This window comes from Drechmeria coniospora, chromosome 02 (genome assembly GCF_001625195.1).
Source record: "Drechmeria coniospora strain ARSEF 6962 chromosome 02, whole genome shotgun sequence".
NCBI classification, from domain to species: Eukaryota; Fungi; Ascomycota; class Sordariomycetes; order Hypocreales; family Ophiocordycipitaceae; genus Drechmeria; species Drechmeria coniospora.
Window position 1 is genome coordinate 745,248 of NC_054390.1, and position 20,390 is coordinate 765,637.

A 20,390-nucleotide genomic window follows, 5' to 3' on the forward strand; every position below is an offset into this window, starting at 1 on the left:
CAAACGATTCTTAGTCCCGAGGAACAATAGGGAGTCACCGGCGGCTTTGTGGTACTTTAATTCCAGGTTTCGATTCCAGGTGTCGATTCCAGGTGTCGATTCCAGGCGATCGTCTCTCACTAATGCGCGCAACATGCGTGTCTCTTGTTGCAACGGGTGGTTGTACCGTCGAGATGGACAGCCGGTCATCGTTTGGGGATTCAAGTCGCCCAGGTGCAGTTGCATTTTTCTTCATAGCTTTTGTGCTTTTCCATCAAACTCCTCTCTCGGTATACCAATTGCGCGGAGGGCATCGGCGAGCCCGCGGGGGTCGTCCTTGAGGGCCTCCCACTCAGACTCCATCTTGACGAGGGCTGTGCCAGCCAGGAGGGTCCCGTTCAATGCCAGCCTTCCAACCGGTTCACCGCTCCTCTCGGCCACTGCAGCTCCCTCGGCGAGGCGCGGCAGCACGACAATGGTGTTCTTCGTCATGGCCAAGTTGTAGCTGATGAGGGCCTCTCCCTCGGCTGGAGGCTCAGGTCCGTCCCAAGCGAGACCCGTTTGCGCCGCGACAGCCCGACAGGCTCGTCGATAAAGCTTCAGGTACTTTTCATGCAGATCTGCCGGGGACGTGTTCAAGCTGATGGTTTCGGTAAAGGCAACGAACGGCGCCCTTTGCAGCTGGTCGGCCTCGTCTGCAAGAAGATTCCAGGCCGAGTGCTCCTCCAGCCCGTCCCGCATCCTCGCCACGGGGAGCATCTGTAAATGCCTATGTGGCTGGCTGGCTCCCGAATGCTCGCCGCCGTTGAAGAAGGCGAACAAGCCGGCGGCATGGCCATGTCCTTCATAGGCGCCGATGCAGGCCAGCGTCGCCCCCAAATCTGCCTCTTCGAGGACATGACTCTGGGGTTTGAATTCATTGGTGGCGAGAATGAAGTGTTCCGGCACGATGGCGAATTTGTTCAGGACGAGGTAGTGAGCCGGGCCGAGGGGGCAAAGGTGCAGGCTGGGAGGGGGGTTGGCGAAGGGATCAGCGGGCTTTTGTGACGGCGAAGCGGGAGGAGCCCGCGGTTTGTTGGCCAGTGCCGGGGAGAAGCGAAGCTGAAACTGGATAGGATGATGCTTCAGCTTCCGCCGCATTCTCTAGAGAGCCTACCAGGTGCCGTTGGCCTTTCCTAGGTAGAGCCGTGGATGCATACCGGAATGGTGCCGACGAGCAGTGTCGTCACCTGAGTGGGAAAGTAAGAAAGGTCCCCGGCGGAACGGGCCTTGGCAAAGGCCGTCCTGACGAGATCGGGCAGATTCGCAGGAGACCTTGGTCCGGGCATGATGACGACTGGCATTGCGTACGCCTTGAAGTGACTGTCGTTGTGAGACTCCATGAGCTGGGGGCGGGTAAGTGCTGGGAGCATGTGGGCGGTGAGCGACTCTGGCCCCACGAGAGTCAAGAGGTATAGGGTAAGTGGCCTGCGAACTGCTGTGTGTGGTGGCGAAATAGTAATTCCCTCTGCATTCCGGAACTACTTGTACTTATAGAGGTAGAGTATAAATAATTAATTTCTCATACGGAAAGTTTCTATGGAGCTCTTTATTTATCACATCTCAGGCTGCATCTACACTTATTATCACGATGTATGGGGAGCGGACGACGTCGACTGCACTTTGATTTCCAGAACCTTGTATTACCACAGTACTTGGACAAGGGTAGTAGTAATTATATTGCGCCGCGTCTATTCATGCAGGCATCGACTGGACACAGTCATGACCGATTGTGCGAAACGTATGTATGGTCCGCTAACCGATGACAACAACCACCATCTAGATTATATTCCTGGCAAGCCGATGATCGCTCGCAAGGCCGGCACAAAACGTGGAAGAATGTACACGGCATAGATGCCGACAGATGCCATGACGAGTCCCGTGAGCTGGCTCGTTGGTTAGCGGGAGGCAAGAGGGGACGGTCGGGGGTTTCGAGAGGGGCGTGGCACCTTTTCGAACCAGGTGTGAAAGTAGATGGCCGTCATCAGCAGCATCCACAGGTTCAAGCCCGCGACGGCGACGGCCATCTTGCCGGCGGGGCCGAGGGACAAGGACCCCTCGCCCTGGGCGACGGGCGCGTCGGCCTCGACGTTGGCGCTCTTCAACGCTCCGTCCGGCATGATGACGCACCTCTCCTCGTCTCGAAGGCCACTCCAACGAAGGACAGACCAGCCGACCTCGTTCATGAGAAACGCGGTGGCGAGGACGAGGAGGAAGACGTGACCGGAGATGTCGTGGCCGCCAGCCCAGCGGCCGCCGGCCGCCTTACATGCGACGGCCGTGATTGTCTCGCCGGCGGCACCGGCGTGATGAGCTCGCTCGCAGCGGCCACCGGTCCAGCGGAAGCCTCGGTCGATGATGGGCGCGCCAAAGCACCACTGGGTGACGAAGAACCACCAGGCGGTGACGAGAGCCCAACGCAGGCCGGCGCGGAAGCGTCGAGGGGTGAGATCGAAGCCGCCGCCGCCGCCGCCGCCGCCGCTCGGGTGGGTGAAGAGGAAGAAGACAAAGGCAAAGGTGGTCCATCCCCAGCCGCGCTTGACGAAGACGATGTTGAAGACGTTGGACTTGCGGGCAAAGTAGCTGGGCGGCTGCGACTGGGCGTGCGACTGGGTTGCGTGGTCATACGGCGCCGCACGCGTTTCGGGCGACAGGATGGAGAAGACGGTGCCGAAGACGAGGAGGAGGGGGAAGAGGCCGAGGGCGAGACGCTCGAGCGGCGTAGGCAGGAAGGGCGGCGTGCGCGGCGTCGAAGCCGAGGTGCGCGACGGCCGTTTCGCCGGGGCGCTGGCGGCGTCTGGCATGGCGCTTTGCTGGCCGGTGCTTCGACGTGTCGCGACCATGGACGGCAGATGCTATCGAATCGGCTTGTGGCTCATCAAGGGGTGCGTGAGTTGCAGTTGTTGTTGTCGTAGGCAAAATCGACAAAGGGAAATGGGGATGAGAAATCGGACAGGGAAGGGAGGAAGCGCCGTCGGCGAGGAAGCACCGTCGGCGAGGACGCTTCCGTGGTGCCGTGACGTCAAATTTCCAGGCACAGGACAAGGACAGTTGGCGGCTCGCCGCGGGACCCATCTGACGTGGGCCCGGTTCCAGAAACTTTGTGTTTTTGCGTTGGCCGCAATAGCTGTACTTACTTGTACTCCGTACATGTAGCTCGGAACGCAGTAAATATTCATACTGTCAAGTATTATTACGGAGCATATTCTGAAGCAACGCTGGTAAAGCTGTAGGATTATTGCTGCCGAAGGCTGGTACACGAGGATTTAGCATGGATATACAAAGTATGTACTCCGTACTCCGTACTTGCCAGGAAACGTCTAAATTGGGTTAGACGAGAATTGAGGTTATTCGCGGCTCTTGAGGGGCAGGCAACCAAATATTCGGAGTATTACTTTTTGCTCCCCATTGTAGGTGGCCGTCCGTCAGCATCGTGGTTCGGAGTATTATTACTTTTTGCTCCCCATTGTAGGTGGCCGTCCGTCAGAATCGTGGTTCTGCAGACGGCTGTAGCACTAATCCAACACGGACCGTCCAAGCCGATGGCTATTTGTGGTCAGCCTTCCGTTGCCAGGCCACCGTCTCGCCAGTCGCTGCCAACGGTCTCGAGGTGGCCAAGGGCCTAGCGAAGCCATGAGTGCGTTGGCCGTCTGTTCTCGACATGCGCTGCGATTGACCGCGCTCCGCCGGAGACGAAGTGGCCGTATCAATGTCTGTTGCAGATGCTCTACTGGCCCGGATCTCGGATTGATTGAAATCCTGTGGCGGGCACCTTTGCACCTTGGCTCGTCCTTGCCGCTGTGGATTCTGGTACCTTGCGTGATGAATCCTATAGCTGCCTCCGAATTAATACTGCGCCAAATATCAGCAACGGATTGTGCAGGCATTTGGACCGACGCTGGAACCCTACTCTTGGTTGCGCTCCGGTTGAACCTGGGCCGGCGAGCGAGTTTTGTTTGCTATCCGACTCCGCGGCGAGTCCCATACTGCCTGTTTCCAGTCGTGGCCCAATCTACCTGATACTTTCCGTTTGGTTGAGACTTGGTATCGGGTTTTTCTTTGGCTGGGTCGAGCTTGGTAGCGGAGTGTGTCCAGTGCTTAGCTTGCCTGTAAGTACTTGGTCAATCAATTGCGAACTGCTCCGTAGTTGTGCTGTAATTACAGCATTCAGACCAGGAAGGGAGACTTGTGGGGCGATGGGGCGATGACTTGATCTGCTAAAAGTTCAATTGTACTTCATTACTGTACTCCGTACTCCGCGCCTACAGTACAGTATGTACTATTAGTTGTACTTACAGTAAGTAAGTCTACTGTACGGAGTACGTCGTTGTACTTACATACTATACTTACTTACTCCGTGCTCCGTAATTACTTACTGCAAGTACAATAAGTACTCCCTACTCGACCGCCTATTCCGAGGACGATGCCTGGCACAACGAATAGCCGTACTTGAGTGTCTTGCGGCCAGTTTTGACCCTCTTCGTGGTGCAAACGGCGAGTGCATAGCCCCGCCTTCAGCCACGGCGTTGGCAGCGCCTCGGGCGGCCTCGAGGGACGGGCATTCGGTATTGTTAGCACAGAAAAGGTGGTACGAATGACTTCACTCTTGGGTAGTTGACCACAAGTTGCGTTGTATGCGCATTACGACCTTGGCGGCCCCCAGCGACTGGGAAAGCAGACAGCAAATTTGGCCATGTCGGGGGCACCCTCTTCCCCCGGCCACAATTGTGTCCTACTGCGGTGCACTGTACTGTACTTATAGTAAATGTGTCCTACTACGGTGCACTGTAAGTAAGTACAGTAACATAGGTACTTACAGTAAGTAAATCTGCCGTACCTTGGATTGGCTAGAGCGTTGGACCCTATAATCTTTTATTACTCAAAATAAGTACAGGTACGGAGTACGGAGTAAGTAGATGCACGGAGTATTAATACTCCGTACTTGTCCAAATACGGAGTGTGGTAGTGCACGTATTTGTGGGGCCAACAAACATCATGATGCTTCCACACACCACTGAATTGAATGTGTAGCCTTGATGCGAGTTTCAGATGTCGTCAAATAACGATCGGAAAATGCCTACAAATGTGCACCAGCAGTAAAATGTTATATCCATAACCGACCTTCATAAATGCCCCTTAATCCTTCATTTCGACCGAATCGACCATCTATTTTTCTTCCTACTTCTATTATTGCCCACAGCCAGTATGAAGCACGACACATGTATGTGGCTACTACGATGGCTGGTCCTCGTCTTATCCTTTCAATGGCTCGGAACTTCATATGCTGGGAAGCCCACCAAGCCAAAATCGGCCGTCAAGCCAACAACAAAGCCCGTGCAGGTTGATTTAGAAGATAAACCCGACCAAGGCCCACCGGATGCTGAAGAAAGGTGGAAGAATTCCGTTCATTTCCCAGGCAAAGACTCCCTACATCCTGCTGTGGTTACTCGCTTCGATCGTCGATCGCCCGAAGAAATATTCCAAAAGGGTTTCGAAACAAGGATAGAGAGCAGTGGAAAGCCTCTACTATCTGCCTCGTTTGTCGCCAGCCGACACAACAACGAACCTTACGATGATACGGGATTGATATCATTCAGTGGGTCCACGGGGGCCACATTATCAGCAGCCCAAGGCGTTCATTGTAGCGGCAAGAAGAGGTTCTTTGGTCATGAAGACTGGGCAAAGGTCCGAGCGTATGCATCCGCTTGTCACAACGACCTCGACCACTTCGACAAGATCGAGGTCGAGGAAGAGGTGCCTGGTGTTCCGAAGGGCCCGCCCAAAGGCCCGCCCGAACCTCCTCCAGCAAACAAGCTGCACGAGGGATTTAAACTTGGCCACTGGGGATACATTGCAAGGCCGAACTCGAAATTTATCAGCATGTTCGGAACCCTGGGACCAGATGGCTTCGCCAACAATGACTTTAAAGGCGAACGAGAGTACGCAGCGCTAGGACGGGTTGGTCCAGAGCGAATCATTGGTGCATTTTACACAGACGACAAGGTGATGATGGTACAGTTGAATCCAAACTACGACCACCGGTTCGATGGCCAACGCGCCGGAGATGGCCACCCTGGGCTTGCCTTCAAGAACGACAAAGCTCTCGCGGAAAAAATCATAAACGAAGCCAACAGCGATGACGAGCGCCATAGAGCGAGTCATCCATCTCCGATTCATATTCCCAAGGAGAGAATAGAGGTTCTCATGCCTCTTTCTGATGTCATCGTGCAGTTTTCCTCGGATAACCCTCAACACTTCCGCTCAAGCTTACCCCAGCAGGATCCTTCTGCCAAAGAAGTGGCTGGTGCCAAGCACGGGAGGATAGGGACGATATTACGAAAGCTACTGATATGCAAGCGAGGTACGGATGAGTGCACAGCACGACCAGGGGAGGGTAACAAAAACCCGGATGCTTCGACCGAAATCGCCGACCAGTCCGACAAAAGACCCCCTCCAAGTGATGTGAATTCAGCAAGCGAACAAGCCGATGCGAAGCATGTAAAACCATCGGAACAATCCGGTGATTCAATCAGTCACCCGGATGACATGGATGGTGCGGAGAAAGGACTCAGCTCTGACGCCGAAGGACCCGACAACGATGGCTGCAAAGGCAGCAAGGATTGCCATACTCGAACCTTTAGGACCGAGTGTAAATTATTTCGTCGAGCCACGAACCTGTCCCGACGCGCTCGTTGAGGCCGTGGATCCAGCGGCGCGAGAGGCAGTGTGAGCCAGGGGTATCGAAGCAGTCCCGGCCAAGGATATCGAGCCGGCCCAGGTCGTGGACGGGGATGGAGCGCAGCGAGAAGCAGTTCCAAGCAAGGTGATGGAACCAGCTCTGGCGGCGGTTCCAAGCCAGGTGAGGGAACCAACTCTGGCACCAATTCCAACCAAGGCGAGGGAACCAGCTCTGACCAAGGCCGTGGAAGCAGCCCGGCAGGATCGGGCTCCAGCCAAGGTCGACCAAACGCCGGAAAAGGTGGGAAGCGGCAGTATTGCTTGGCCGACGACATGATGGATCTAGCGGCCGAAGCTTTCCTCTTCTGCATCGAAATTGCTGAAAAACTAGAGCATAAAGACGGCACGGTCACGAAGACGAACCACAACACGACTGAGAAATCTTTGGACGGGGCCTTCTGGGAGCCACCCAAAACTACCATTGACTCGGTTCTCCCTCCCGAGGTGGTGGAATGGGTGAAGAAGAACAACGTGTCGGTCGTGGAAAACGACAAGGCCGTGGACGAACTCATTCCGCAAGTCGTCAAGGACCAAGATTTTGCTTACAAAACTCATTACCTTCAGGAGCGGACCTTGACCATCTTGCTGAAGAACGATCTATAGATCGATTGCGACGCTGCTGATAGCACTTCGACAAGTATTAACCTGGATACCTGCACCTTTGCTTCGTTGGGCAAGGCGGCGGAAGTGAAGCCTAGGCCGGCACCGGGAACGGAGGGACTTCTGGATGCCGATGACCATCGCCCTCCGGCGTAAGGATCGATCTACCTGCCTGCCTCGCCATGCATCATTTCGTATGCCATGATGCATGCATTTGATTCGCACAAATCGATATGTGCACATATCGATCTGCTGGGCAGCCAAGTTGACAACATTTTCTGGTTCCATCAATCTACGCAGCCATCTCAGCAGGCGCTCGGGAGCACACGACCGCTGTCGTCCGAATATTGTAACGGGTCAGGCCTGTGGTTGATGACTCGGTCGTCACTCTCGTCACCGTAGCATTACTGCTGCTTTACAACACGCAACAGTACGGCAAGGCGGTGTGCAACTTGGAAGGCAATGTAAGTAATAAGTACGGCGACTGTACGCATGAGGAAGTCGGTGTGCGGAGGAAGGGCGTGTATTTCGCAAGCAAGGCTACGCAAGGACAGCAGCGACGAACGAAACAACAAGCTGTGGGATAATTCTAATGGCCACGGAGACATTCATTCCCGATATTCGGTATATCGTCTGCCATGTCGACAATTGACTTCACTCTGTACTTTGAATGAACATCTGTACTCAGTAATAAATTACTAGTACTCCGTACTCCGTATATACTGTAACATTGAACGAGTGCACGTACATGCATAATATTCAACGGGCCCCGCTACAGTACTATACAGTGTACAGTACACGTACATGTATTTGTGGGTGCCGGAAATACAAGGCTTGCCTGAGCGAGATGCTCGAGCATGGGAAATATCGTTGTAGGGAGTGTCTTTACCAACCCGCGTAGGGAGATAATATTCAATGTCGAAAGGAATATGTCCATATCCAGCATGCTGCTAATCGACAGCAGCAAGTACTGCACGCCGAGGCAATCCATGCCCCGCAAAACGTCCACCGTTCGACGAGCACATCTTCATCGATTGCTCTGCTGGCACCTACCAGATCCGCGACAGATCCCGACGCAGCAACCCCGAGGGCGCGCGGCTGACCTTGACATCCTTGACGGCGCAGCCAGTGCCGTTGAAGCGTCCCATCAGCACCGCCGTCAGAAATTCCAGCGCGCCGGGCCTGCCGTTGTAGTACTCGGCCGTGTGGCCGCCAGCCGTGTTTCTCAGGTACGTGACGTCGACGCCGATGCCGCAATAGCGCGCCACGAGCGCATCCGTTTCGTTGATCGGGCTGACCTCGTCCTCGACGGCCTTGTAGACGTACAGCGGCATCTGCGGCACGCCGTGGTAGCCCATCTGGCCGTCGCTGCGGAGCGCCCTCTGGGCGACGGGCGCCCTGATGATGTCGAGGCCGTTGACAAAGTAGTCGGCCATGTTCTGGCCCGCAAACTCGGCCGCGTTCTCGATGACGGTGTAGTTTTCGGTCGCGAGGAAGCCCGTCTTGTTGTATCGGCCCTCGGTCTTGAGATTGTCATCGACGTACCGCCGCAACGCGGGCCACTGGCTCGCGAGACCGACGATGCCCGCCGGCACGAGCCCGACGGCCGGCGAGCCCTCGACGGTCAGCAGGACGGTGGTGATGTTGGGCGTCAGGCCGCCGATGGCGGTGCCGGCAAAGGCGAGCTCGGGCGCGTACTGCGTCGCCAGCTCGGCCGCCCACTCGCTCGCCAGGGCGCCGCCCGAGTATCCCCACATGGCGTACCGCGCGTCGGGGAGGAGGCCGAAGGAGGCGGCCCGGACGGCGCGCACCGAGTCGATGGTTGCGTGGCCCGACATGACGCCGGCGGTGAAGGAGGCGAGCGGCCCTTCGTAGTCGGGCACGCTGACGAACCAGCCGCGGCCGAGGGCGAGGGCGATGTCGATCGGCTGCGTCTCGTACACGGCGTACGAAGGACTCGCGTTGAGGTCGGCCGAGTCATAGGGCAGCTGAAAGGACAGCAGGGCCTTGCCAAAGGCCGACGACTCGCCGTCCTCGGGCACGAACAGCGTCGTCACGGCCCACGTTGGGTTGTACCGACTGTCGGTCGTCCGATAGAGGATGTTGTACGCCGCCGAGCAGTTGCCCACGACGGTCGTGAGGTTCCCCGGCGCCGATCGGAGGCGAAGAATCTGGCCCGGCTCCGCGACCTCCCAGCGGGCCGGTGCCGTGTACCAGGGATCTTCCTTGGGAGGCACCGGTCCCTGCTCCGCGGCGGCCCTGATGCGAAGAGGCGAAGCATCGGCCGAGACGGTGGATCTCTCGGATAGCGACGAGCCGGCAAAGAGAGCAGCGACGACGAGGGCTTTCCAAAGACGCAGCATCGTGATCCGACCCGAGTCCGTTCCGGTTCCGTTTAAGCGAATAGAGCTGCTGCGAGGAGAGGAGAGGAGAGGAGAGGAAGCTCGCCATACGGGGACGGCTACCTGTGCATTCGATGCACTGACATACCCATGCGTATATGTACGTGGAGGGGGAATAATATATTGCATGTAATGTACAGAATCTCGACCAGGCCAAGCCAGTGCTGACCGAGGTGGTATTTATGCAGGCGTACGTGAGCGTCGAGCAGAGAATTGAGCCAAAGACGAGGTCTGCTCTGCGGTGATGCTGACGCCAAGGCGGCAGCGCAGGGGCGACTAAAGACGCCTGCCGTTGACGTCAGGGGAGGTGAGCGCCGCAACCGGCGGGCTAAAATATAAAGGTGGGCGCCGCAAGGACCGGCTTTTCGGTGCGCATGCGCAGTATTACCGAGCATTACAGTGCACTCAGGTACTGTAAGTAAGCATCTCACAGTACAAGTACAGTACTTACATGTACAGTACTGTACTTTGTAAATAGCCAGTACATGAGGTGTACTTGATTAACAGTACTGGCACACCTGCAGGTACGAGTACTACCAAAGTACCATGACGGATTCTGTCGGCATGGCACTACGGAGAACCTCGACATGCATTCGGGAGAGTGTCTTACGCACTGGGAGCAAGCGCCTCAAGGCATGTCACAAAGGCCATCTCAAGGACTATTTTCCCTTGCCTCTTGTACAGAGTAAAGTTTGCACAGTGGCATTGGTACCGCGATGGACTGCACTCTGTGCACCATGAGTCGTCGCATGCTTGTGGGCGGGATGAATAGGTACCAGGTAAGTACGGAGTATCATATGACAGTATCCCTGGGATAAGCACATCACAAGTACTTCGGTAGGTACGGAGTACCAATACTGTAATACTTACTAGGTACCTACTAATAATAGTCATTGTACCGGTTTGTGTGGGCGGTGCCTCACCTCACCATGCCCCTTGCTATTGCTGTACTGCTATTACTGTAGATGCCGTAGGTATCAGACCTAACTGCTCGGTACATTTGCTTCAAATGCAAGTACCTACCAGGTATATGTACTATGTGCTCCGTACTCTGTAGATGTACTGTACGTTATTAATATAATCATACATGTACAGTACTTATACTTACTACTGTACTTGAGCACAGGCACGGTACTCCGTACGTATCTTGATCAGGTATACAGTGGGTTGCAAATGCACGTATCCCGCTACAAGTCACTTTCCACATCGCCAACATGGAAAAGTTACTTGACCCGCGATAGAGACATGTTTCCACGCACTGTCCACAGTATCCGAATAGTACGACGCCGTGTCCTCATGAACATGCAAGGCGTGCGTTGGCCAACGTGTCCTGGCGAACATGCAGCCGGGAACGCTGCGGACAGCAACCTACACATCCACAGCACGGGAAGAACGCTTCGAAGCAGAGGCGACCCATGGTAAGGAGCCCTCCACTCTGCCGGCACAATGATGATTTGGACAGAACGCAGACGCACGGGGCGGAGAGGCTGGAAACGACATGCTATGCTCTCCTTCGACATACGCTGCCCGTCGTCTCCCTCTATGTACGCAACACCTCGAGCGTCCATCCCGGGGTGTCATGCTTCGTATGTGCAGGACAGGATACCTCGTGCGCCGCAACTGATGAACAAGGCGGCGTCGTACCCGCGGCCCGTCCGAGACGCCTACGCCGCATTCTTGTTGGCGAATCCGACCTGCATGTTGCCCTGGTCGAAGACGACAAACTGGGCCTTGATCAGGATGTCGCCAAAGACGGAGAAGCCGATGTTGCCCGACGTCTGGATGCCGCCGAAGCAGTGCGTCGAGTTCACGTTGGCGTACTTCATAAAGTCGCCCGGCACGACGCCGCGGTAGCCGCCGATGCCAAAGACAAAGTCGGGCGCCCTGGCCTTACAGGGAAACACCATCATGCCCTGCTTCCGGTCCATGCCGGCGCCGTCGACGGCGTCGTAGTACTCGTCGACGACGTTCTGCGGCAGCAGCAGCAGCGACGTGCCCGTGTCGACGATGGCCTTGAAGCCAAAGTTCTGGTACTTGCCGGCCCTGGAACCGACCTGGAAGCCCGAGACGGCGACCTTCCAGAAGGGTGAGTGCCTGTCGATCTTGGCGTACTGGATCCCTCCCGTGTGGGCCTTGGCGTCGATGTAACCAAAGTTGTAGCTCCCGACCCGCTGCCGGTGCAGGTCCGCGGTGAAGAGCGGCTTCGCGAGCTTGTCCTTGACGTTGTCAAAGTAGGTCCGCGCCGGGTTCGGCCGCACCGTGTTGATTCCGTTGTTCGCCATGCCGAGGATGCCGGACGAGAAGACGTCGGCGGCGATGTCGTCCGACACCTGCACCGCCGCCTGCACCACCTGCCTCGACACCGACGTCGCCCCGACCCGCACCGTGTCCTGGTAGACGATGCCCGAGGCGGACGCGCCGTCGGCGTACCGCACTTGCCAGCTCTCGCCGACCCGCAGCTTGCTCGTCGTCGACCGTTGGGGCTTGTAGATCCATTGACCGCGGACCGAGGGCCCGTACGTGTCGGTGGAAAAGGTCCAGCTGCCGACGACGACGGCACATGTCACGTTAGCCTCGTCCCGCACAAGTCGTTTGGTCGGGAGCGGCATCGACGTACAAGTCGGACGATCCCGTGTCCAAGTTTAACAGTATCAACTGCGCCGGCGTCCCGATCTGCACCGGTATCGTGTATTCGGAGTCGACGCCGGGCGATGGTGCCGCCAGGACCGACGCCGTTTGCCCATCGCCTGCCCCGCGAGGTCAGCAAAACGTGAGGACGGACGAGGCTCGGCCGACAGGCAAGGTCTGGCATACTGCTCTTCGTTATGGCCACAAACTTGGCCTTCAGCTGCGAGTTGACCTTGATCGCGTTGGACAGCTGTGACGGCAGCGCCGGCGCATACTTCAAGTGCGCCTTCATGAATGCGATGGAGGCATCGTGCCCACGAAATTTCTGATTGCGCACTTGCGTGAGCGTAAACGTCTCGCCCTTTGTCGCCGACGAATTCGACGGGGCCACGCCCGGCAGAACGGCGCCTTCGGCCAGGAAGGCGAGGGCGAGGGCGAGTGCGGCGAAGACGTTCATCATGATCCGGCCAGCGGTTTCTGTTTGCTCCTACGATGAATGCGATGCATCGCTTCCGCTGCGGCGACGACCCTTCCTCTATATCCTCTCGCCATCCTTCGGCATCCTTGGCCAACCCTCAACCTCGACGTGCCGACGCGCGACCGCCCAACGTGATGCTCGGCAGTTGGAACGCGTGAGGGGCGACGGCAAGGAATGGATAGGCAACCTGCGACACCCTGCGGAGGGACAAAGACATTTGCAGCGAATAAAGGGCGACCTGAGACAGCAGCATGAGGGGGGGGCTGGCGATGCGAGCAGAGACAATGAACGGCGCCCGAGTAGTGCAAGCATCCGCTAGCTCTCGGCAGCACAGGCAGAGTTCGGCCTTATTCCCAAGCCCAAAGATCGATGCCCATTCATCGCGAACGGCACCTGGAATTCGAGCCCGTGTCGTGACCAGAACATCGGGTTGCGATGCCATTGAGGTGTCTCGGCCGTGCCTCTGGCACACTGGCATAGGGGCGACGATGACGCCATGGCCTGGCGCTGCTGGACCGCGAACTGATTGAGCAGGCCGTCTCGAGCTTGTACCTTGGGTGTGTGATATCGATGCAGTCATTCCGATGCAGTCATCTCGATGCCGTCATCTGGAAAGGAGTCATGGTCAAAGGTCAAAGCATTGAGGTGTCGAGGGCATCAATGCTTGATTACTACTGTAAGTGCAATGGCCGATACCTCCAGTCTGAGCTGAGCCGACCAAGAGCTTACGCCTACGAGGTGCTGCAGCTACAGGGACTAATCGCCTAATTTTACGACGCTGCGCGCTGTAATTCATGGTAATTAACGCGTTCATGCTGGCTGCAGTACGGTATTGGTCCCTGTTCGGCGTCGGATAGCTCCAGTCGGTCCCCTGTGAGTCACTAGCGGCAGCCCCATAATAAACGACTCCCCCCCTCCATCTAAAATTTTGGACGACAAGATAATTATTATGCCGCCGCGGGGTTGGTGTCGAAAAACACTTCCCATCACCTCATCCTCCTCACATCACTTCCCTTCCCGCCATGGCTGCCGATCCCAACGCCGCAGCCTCACCGGCGGCTCCTCACGAACCTCCTTTTACATACACGCCCAACCGAGGCTACGAACCTTTGCAGGACGTGCCTCCGGAAGTACGCATGCCCCGCGGCACCCCGCATCCGGACGGGCTCGATGACGACGATGACGACTTGGACGACATTTTTGAGGAAGACGACGACGTAGACGACGACGACTGGGCTGCCGATGGCGATCTCACCAAGACCTACAACCGCCAACGCCAGCTCAACGAGTCCGATGGCGGCGCCGCGCTGCCTCGGGCGAACCAGCAGAAACCAAAGGCCAACACGTTCGCCAGCGTCGACGACCAGGTCTCGGCCCTCTCCAAGCACGCGGCCAAGATTCGGCTCGACAGCGTGAAGCAGGATGGCGACAAGGACAAGGAAAAGGACAAGGCCGACCGCGCCACCAGCGAGCAGGTCCTTGACCAGCGCACGCGCATGATCCTGCTGCAGATGATCAACCGCGGCGCCGTCAGCGAGGTCCACGGCGCCATCAGCACCGGCAAGGAGGCCAACGTCTACGGCGCCGTCCTGCACGACGATTCCTCGGGCGAGACGACGCATCGCGCCATCAAGGTCTACAAGACGGCCATCCTCGTCTTCAAGGACCGCGAGCGGTACATCACCGGCGAGCACCGCTTCAAGGGCGGCTTCGACAAGGGCAACAGCCGCAAGATGGTCAAGCTGTGGGCCGAGAAGGAGTACCGAAACCTGCGGAGAATCTACAACGCCGGCATCCCTTGTCCCGAGCCCATCCAGCTCAAGCTGCACGTCCTCGTCATGGGCTTCCTGGGCGACAGGAAAGGCTGGGCGTTCCCACGCCTGCGAGACGCCGTTCTCGCCGGCGACGACGTGGACCGGCAGTGGAGGTCTCTCTACGTGCAGCTGCTCGGCATCATGCGGAAAATGTACCAGGTCTGCCGCCTCGTCCACGCCGATCTCAGCGAGTACAACATCCTCTACAACAAGGACAAGCTCTACATCATCGACGTCTCCCAGAGCGTCGAGCCAGACCACCCCCGCTCCCTCGAGTTCCTGCGCATGGACATCAAGAACGTCGGCGACTTCTTCCGCCGCAAGGGCGTCGACACCCTCTCCGACCGCGCCATCTTCAACTTCATCACGGCGCCGACGGGGCCCGTCGAGGAGCCGGACATGGCCGCCGCCATCGAGAAGCTCTACGAGCTGATGCACATGGCCGAGAACGACGACGACGCGGCCGAGCGCGAGGTCGACAACGAAGTCTTTCGAAACCAGTACATCCCCCAGACGCTCGAGCAGGTCTACGACATTGAAAAGGACGCCCAACGGGTCGGCAAGGGCGAGGGCAACGATTTGATCTACAGCAACCTGCTCGCCGACCAAGTCGTCAATCCCAAACGCGAGGATGCCGAGCCGTCGGAATCTTCCGACGAGTCCGACAACGGCGCCGAGCTGTCGTCTGATGACCAGTCTGGAGACGAGAGCCGATTTGACAAGGGCAGGCCTCGGGGCCGCCGCTTCGAGAACAAGGACGAGAAACGGGTATGTCGTCGCGGAATGCGTCCATCGTTGGTCCATGCTAGCTGCTAACCCACCCTCCGCAGTTACACAAGCAGGCCGTCAAGGAAGCCAAGCGTGAGAAGCGCAAGGATAAGATTCCCAAGGCCGTGAAGAAGAAGCTCGTGTCGACGACGTCGCGGAAGAAGAAATGATTGACAAGATATAGACAAGAATCAAAGAAAGAAAAAAGCAACAGATCAGTTGGGTCACTTGGCCTGCTGCTCAATCCTGCTGCGACTCCGAACGAGATGCCACGTGAGATGTCGAGCGCCGGGTCGTCGAATGATGAGCACCGATCGTCGTACGGACTTGGGGGCAGATGGATGGTTTATCGCCTGTAGCTGGCGTGTAACCTCTTCTCCCGCCTTTCCTTGCGACCTGAACGTCTGCCTGCACCACGGGCGGGCGCTTGGATGATCAAAGAGAGCACTGACGACGTTTATGCCCACTCTGCCTTGGCGAGACACAAAGTCCATGCGCGCGTAGGCCCCTGTTCATGTCCCAAATCCGTCCAGAACATATCTCATGTCCCATTCCCTTTCTCTCCCACGGCCCTGCGACAGGCAGCTGGGGCTCCTGCGACCGACCGTGCCCGCCTTCGGTTCGTCCATAAAATACTGTCATGATGCAGGTTGCAGTGCGTTGGCGATCAACATCACGCTTTCAGATGCAAGTGAAATATGCGTCTCATCAGTTAATTGCAAAATATTGCCTTAAATCACAGTTCAAACCTCTCGTCGCCTGCAAAGCGCCGAATTGCCCGTTTGTAATGCACCCGAGCCTGACCGTTACACCCACGCTGAGAAACAAGGCCACACTGCCAATCAATTCAACATCCGGAGTGGAATCGGAATGACAGATATAACAGCATCATGCTGCTTTCCGGAAAATAAGTAGGGGGTATTCAAGCATCAGAAATAAAAGTGTTGTTGTGGCTGCCCAGCTGGTGGTTGCGCCAGAAAGTCCAGGTTCAAGGCGTCCATGCCTGGTGTCCACGATTCCGTGGAGGCTACGTCAACCAGTCGGTCAGCATGATCAATCGCACCGTCTCGATGGGAAGAAACTGGGTTGACACGTACCGCCCCAGATGGAGTCGTACAGCTCCATCGGTGCCATGTACTGCACCTGGCCCATGACGCTTGCCATGCTCCCGTCCATGGCCATCATGGGCTGCGTGTACTGAACAGCCGAAAAGTCCTGCAGCGACGCGCCGTTTTGCATCTCGGCCATGGCAAGCGCCGCGTCCTCCCTGGGATCGCCAGCTGCATTGCGGAACTGCGGATTGATGGCCGACATTTGGTTCCCGAACGGGGGCAGCGGTGTTCGACTGCCATTCCCATCGGCCGAGGACTCGGCGTCTCGTTTCGCATTCGAGCCGGTGACGCATCCGTGGTTGTAAATGTTCTTCAGCGCCGCGAGGGCTCTCCAGAGAGGACCGGAGAGCTCAATGTCTTTGTCGGTGACGGACACATGGGGCTCCGGCGAGCTCTCCTCCTTGGCAGCCGTGGCGGACAGAGCGGCGATCAGGTCGCCCTGGAGCTGTCGTATTTCGGGGTCCGTCTTCGTCTCGCACAGAATGCCGAGCAGCAAGGCGGAAGAGAGACCGTGGTAGGTAAAGGCCCAAGTCCTCGTCGGGATGACGGAAAGCTGGTGCATGGCCAGGAACATGCGTACCGTCTCCGTCAGATTTTCCTTGCACCGATCGGCAAGCGCCCTCTTCTGCTCCGGATCCAGGTCGCAGTGTCTCTTGAGAGCCGGACGGCAAGCAACGGAGATGACAAACGACGTATGCAGACGGATGGCGTAATACTGAAGCCGATGCAGCGCCGTCTTGCATTGGTCCTTGCGGCGCATGTGCGGCAGGGCCCGCGCTCGCAGGTTCTCAACCGCTTCGCAGTTTTCCGTCATCTGGATATACGATGACGTTGCGGTCTCGTCTGGGGTGAGCCTGCGTGAGATGATTTCGATGAGGTGGTACATCATTTCCAAGTACGTGTAATTGCTGTTCGACACGCCCGCGCCGACGGGGATGTCACAGCTCGGAAAGGTTGTCATCGGGCAGCTGGCTGCGTCAGAAAATCATCCAGGCGGGAGGCAGCATCGGGCAACGTACCGGTCGAAAGAGAGGGATGTCAGCGTGTCGTGCCAGACGCAGGTCCACCATAGCTTTCGGCGAATCGTCTCCTTTGCCTTGGCCTCTGGCGGCACCGCCTCGCGACGATCGTATGAGATGGACCGATGCAAGCCCAAGGACTGCGCAAGGCGACAGGTGAGTCCCGTCAATGCCCACGACGCCTCGGCCTTCATGTCGTTGAGCAGGACGAAACCGGTGAGCAGGAGAGCCTGGATGGAGTCAAACGACGGGCTGAACGGTCAGCTTGGTCGGAGGTAGGACGGGAGGGAGACCTACCGAAGCAGGAAGTTGCCGAGACGTAGGAAATGAAACGAGATTTGTATATATTTTTGAGAGTCCCTGGTGCGAACGTGGTAGGGCCTCTCGTGATATTGGGATCCAACGGCGAGGACGGCGAAGAGTATGGCAAGCCACGAGGCGGTGACGGGTTGGGATGTCTTGCCGGCGCTTGTCGCATTCCGGGAGCGTTCTTCCAGATATATCATCAGTCTCGACTCGAGGGCATCCATGTCGTAGACGAAACCCCAAAATGGCTGAGGAATCTCCTTGTAGGTGCGGAACAGCCTGCTCGGCGCGTCAGTCAAAGCTAGAGCCGAACACGAACACGAACACGAACGCAGGCCCGCGTGGTCCTGGTCGCCACTCACTTGATGACCTCTCTATCCGATGGAAGCTCGACCGAGATGTCCTGGGCAAGCCTCTGGAGGTGCTGCGACGACATGAGAGGGAAGGGGGCCGAGGTGTCGAGACCGAGGATGGATCGCATATCGCGTCTGATGTCGACGCCTCCCTCGATCTTGTCGTTGGGCGACTGCTCCCGTAGCAACGCGGGGATGCTATTTTGCCCCAGATAGCGATCGCCAACCGCCTCGGCATCGTCGAGGCTCGTCGATACACCTGACCAGAGGTGATGAGTGTGAGGGAGGGTCGCCACGGTAGAAGGCGGGTTGGACGCACCGATCGATCGCGACCAATTATCTTGCCGATCCGCCTTTCGGGTGCGCTGGTCTCCTGCGTCAGAGTGCGAGGCACGTCTCTTCTGCGAGCCAGCGGCGGCTTGCTTGTTGGCGGAGGTGCGGTTGGGCTTGTAGGAGCACAGCTGAGGGTGTTCCCGCTTGACGCAATTCTCGCACGGCTCCTTGTTGTCGCACTTGACCTTTCGTTGGCGACACGGCCAGCAGGCGGTACCTGCAGAATCAGTACACAGACACGGGCACTGGGACGATGGTACCGAGATGCCAATGCTCACCGTAGCGAACTTTGCGATGCGAGTGAATGATGCGGTTGACCTCCTCTGGCGTGAGGTCTTCCACCGGCACCGGCTCCTCCGCCTCTGGATGCTCGGTCATGACGGAGCTCGGCGGCAAGGATCAGGCACACATCGGCCGACGATGGATGTGATATGGCCGTGCTCGAGAGAGCGCAAAACCGATGGTCGATGTGATGCTTCGGGAATGCCGAATCCCGAGAGCTCCAGGGCATGGAGATTTACGTACTGGCGGTGCAAGGCGGGCTTCCCCGATCTTGCGCTGCGTGCGAACATGACAAGCAAACACTGCTTTGCAGTGCATGATCCCGGATGACAACACAGTGTACAAACTGTATGCCGACTCATAACAGTGGCTCCACAAATTGGAGGAATTTGGTGAAGGAAATGTTTATTCGGACAGTTTCTTGTTTCTATTTGGACGCACTTTTCCAATGTTATTAAATACCTCGCGCCCTGTTTTGGCGGCATTTCCAACTTTTACTTTGTTCGTGACAGCACGCAAAGTGCCTGTAACTGTTGTAGGAAATAATACTACATGACCCCAACTTGGAGTATTAAAACTCAGCATTGCCATTTCAGATTACTAGAATGTATATAATCATCAGTGTCAAAAAGACTGTTATGCAGGCCGTTGACTAGTAGGAATGTCAAGTTGCTACAAGTAATTACGGACACGACGATGCAACAATACCAGTCGGGCAATAAGCAATGTCAGCGTCGAGGGTAAAGGCAATATATCCCCAGGAACAAGGCTTCAGGTAATTCTGGCAACAAGTCTAAAAGCAACACTAAAAACTACACAGCAATTGCTCCAGTAATGGCTACTGTGCCCCGTAGTCTACATCACCAGACACGAGATTTGGTGGAGGAGGTGATGATTGTTAGGGGGCACAACCTCCCCCAAGTCATCGGTTCCTATCCTCAGCTCTGCCTGCATTGTTGATAATATCCCGCTTCTCCACATTGCAGCTGAATTGCTCTACGGGCTGGCATCTTGGAAGCCGTGAGAGTTCTGCCGTTGTTGTTGTGCGGTCGAGGTATCTTCGGCAAGATTGAGTGCAACTTTTTGTAAGGTATTTGCGTTGATTGCGTTGCATACTCTTGTTTTCATCCTAGTCGGAGGCGAAAAGATGTTGCATGAACTGGTGATTATTCACACCATAGGCAGCCGTCAATTGCCGTCGACCTTGCTTATTACCTAGAGCTTAGTTTCCGTCACTGGCACTCAAGGCAGTGCATATGGGTATGACGGAATCTATTCGTGGCTCGTAGGAAATAGGAGAGCGTTTGATTTTGCGTCGCAGAATCTTGCATGACATCCTACCGCCCCTGACTGCAACTCGCATTGGCCAATCGTCGGGTGGTCGGGCGCTTAACTTCATGCAGGTGCTGGACACGGCGGTAGCACAACGTTTTGAACTGGTCATCATTAACTCGAGCTGTTCTCGGGGAATATCCCACCAAAATTTCCGGCCAACAAGAATGGTACTCGGCGTGTGAAGCTTTCGGCTCACCTCCACGT

General features: G+C 56.7%; 7 protein-coding genes across 7 annotated transcripts; 2 read left to right on the top strand and 5 right to left on the bottom strand.

Annotated features, from left to right (window-relative positions):
* Positions 1–231: 231 nt before the first annotated feature.
* DCS_03466 (5',5'''-P-1,P-4-tetraphosphate phosphorylase 2) lies at positions 232–1,391 on the bottom strand (the record flags this gene model as incomplete). Its single annotated transcript, XM_040800785.1, has 2 exons — positions 232–1,080; positions 1,179–1,391. 2 exons carry the CDS (start codon positions 1,389–1,391, stop codon positions 232–234), a joined length of 1,062 nt encoding a protein of 353 aa, XP_040655818.1.
* A 525-nt stretch (positions 1,392–1,916) lies between these two features.
* Positions 1,917–2,822, bottom strand: DCS_03467 (uncharacterized protein; the record flags this gene model as incomplete). Its single annotated transcript, XM_040800786.1, has 1 exon — positions 1,917–2,822. One exon carries the CDS (start codon positions 2,820–2,822, stop codon positions 1,917–1,919), a length of 906 nt encoding a protein of 301 aa, XP_040655819.1.
* A 2,401-nt stretch (positions 2,823–5,223) lies between these two features.
* DCS_03468 (uncharacterized protein) lies at positions 5,224–7,359 on the top strand (the record flags this gene model as incomplete). Its single annotated transcript, XM_040800787.1, has 2 exons — positions 5,224–6,667; positions 6,716–7,359. 2 exons carry the CDS (start codon positions 5,224–5,226, stop codon positions 7,357–7,359), a joined length of 2,088 nt encoding a protein of 695 aa, XP_040655820.1.
* A 1,046-nt stretch (positions 7,360–8,405) lies between these two features.
* Positions 8,406–9,719, bottom strand: DCS_03469 (uncharacterized protein; the record flags this gene model as incomplete). Its single annotated transcript, XM_040800788.1, has 1 exon — positions 8,406–9,719. One exon carries the CDS (start codon positions 9,717–9,719, stop codon positions 8,406–8,408), a length of 1,314 nt encoding a protein of 437 aa, XP_040655821.1.
* Positions 9,720–11,422: 1,703 nt separating this feature from the next.
* Positions 11,423–12,843, bottom strand: DCS_03470 (uncharacterized protein; the record flags this gene model as incomplete). Its single annotated transcript, XM_040800789.1, has 2 exons — positions 11,423–12,331; positions 12,376–12,843. 2 exons carry the CDS (start codon positions 12,841–12,843, stop codon positions 11,423–11,425), a joined length of 1,377 nt encoding a protein of 458 aa, XP_040655822.1.
* Positions 12,844–13,886: 1,043 nt separating this feature from the next.
* Positions 13,887–15,616, top strand: DCS_03471 (serine/threonine-protein kinase RIO1; the record flags this gene model as incomplete). Its single annotated transcript, XM_040800790.1, has 2 exons — positions 13,887–15,446; positions 15,509–15,616. 2 exons carry the CDS (start codon positions 13,887–13,889, stop codon positions 15,614–15,616), a joined length of 1,668 nt encoding a protein of 555 aa, XP_040655823.1.
* A 759-nt stretch (positions 15,617–16,375) lies between these two features.
* DCS_03472 (Fungal specific transcription factor) lies at positions 16,376–18,947 on the bottom strand (the record flags this gene model as incomplete). Its single annotated transcript, XM_040800791.1, has 6 exons — positions 16,376–16,473; positions 16,544–17,526; positions 17,578–17,829; positions 17,875–18,162; positions 18,246–18,786; positions 18,848–18,947. 6 exons carry the CDS (start codon positions 18,945–18,947, stop codon positions 16,376–16,378), a joined length of 2,262 nt encoding a protein of 753 aa, XP_040655824.1.
* Between the last annotated feature and the right edge of the window lie 1,443 nt (positions 18,948–20,390).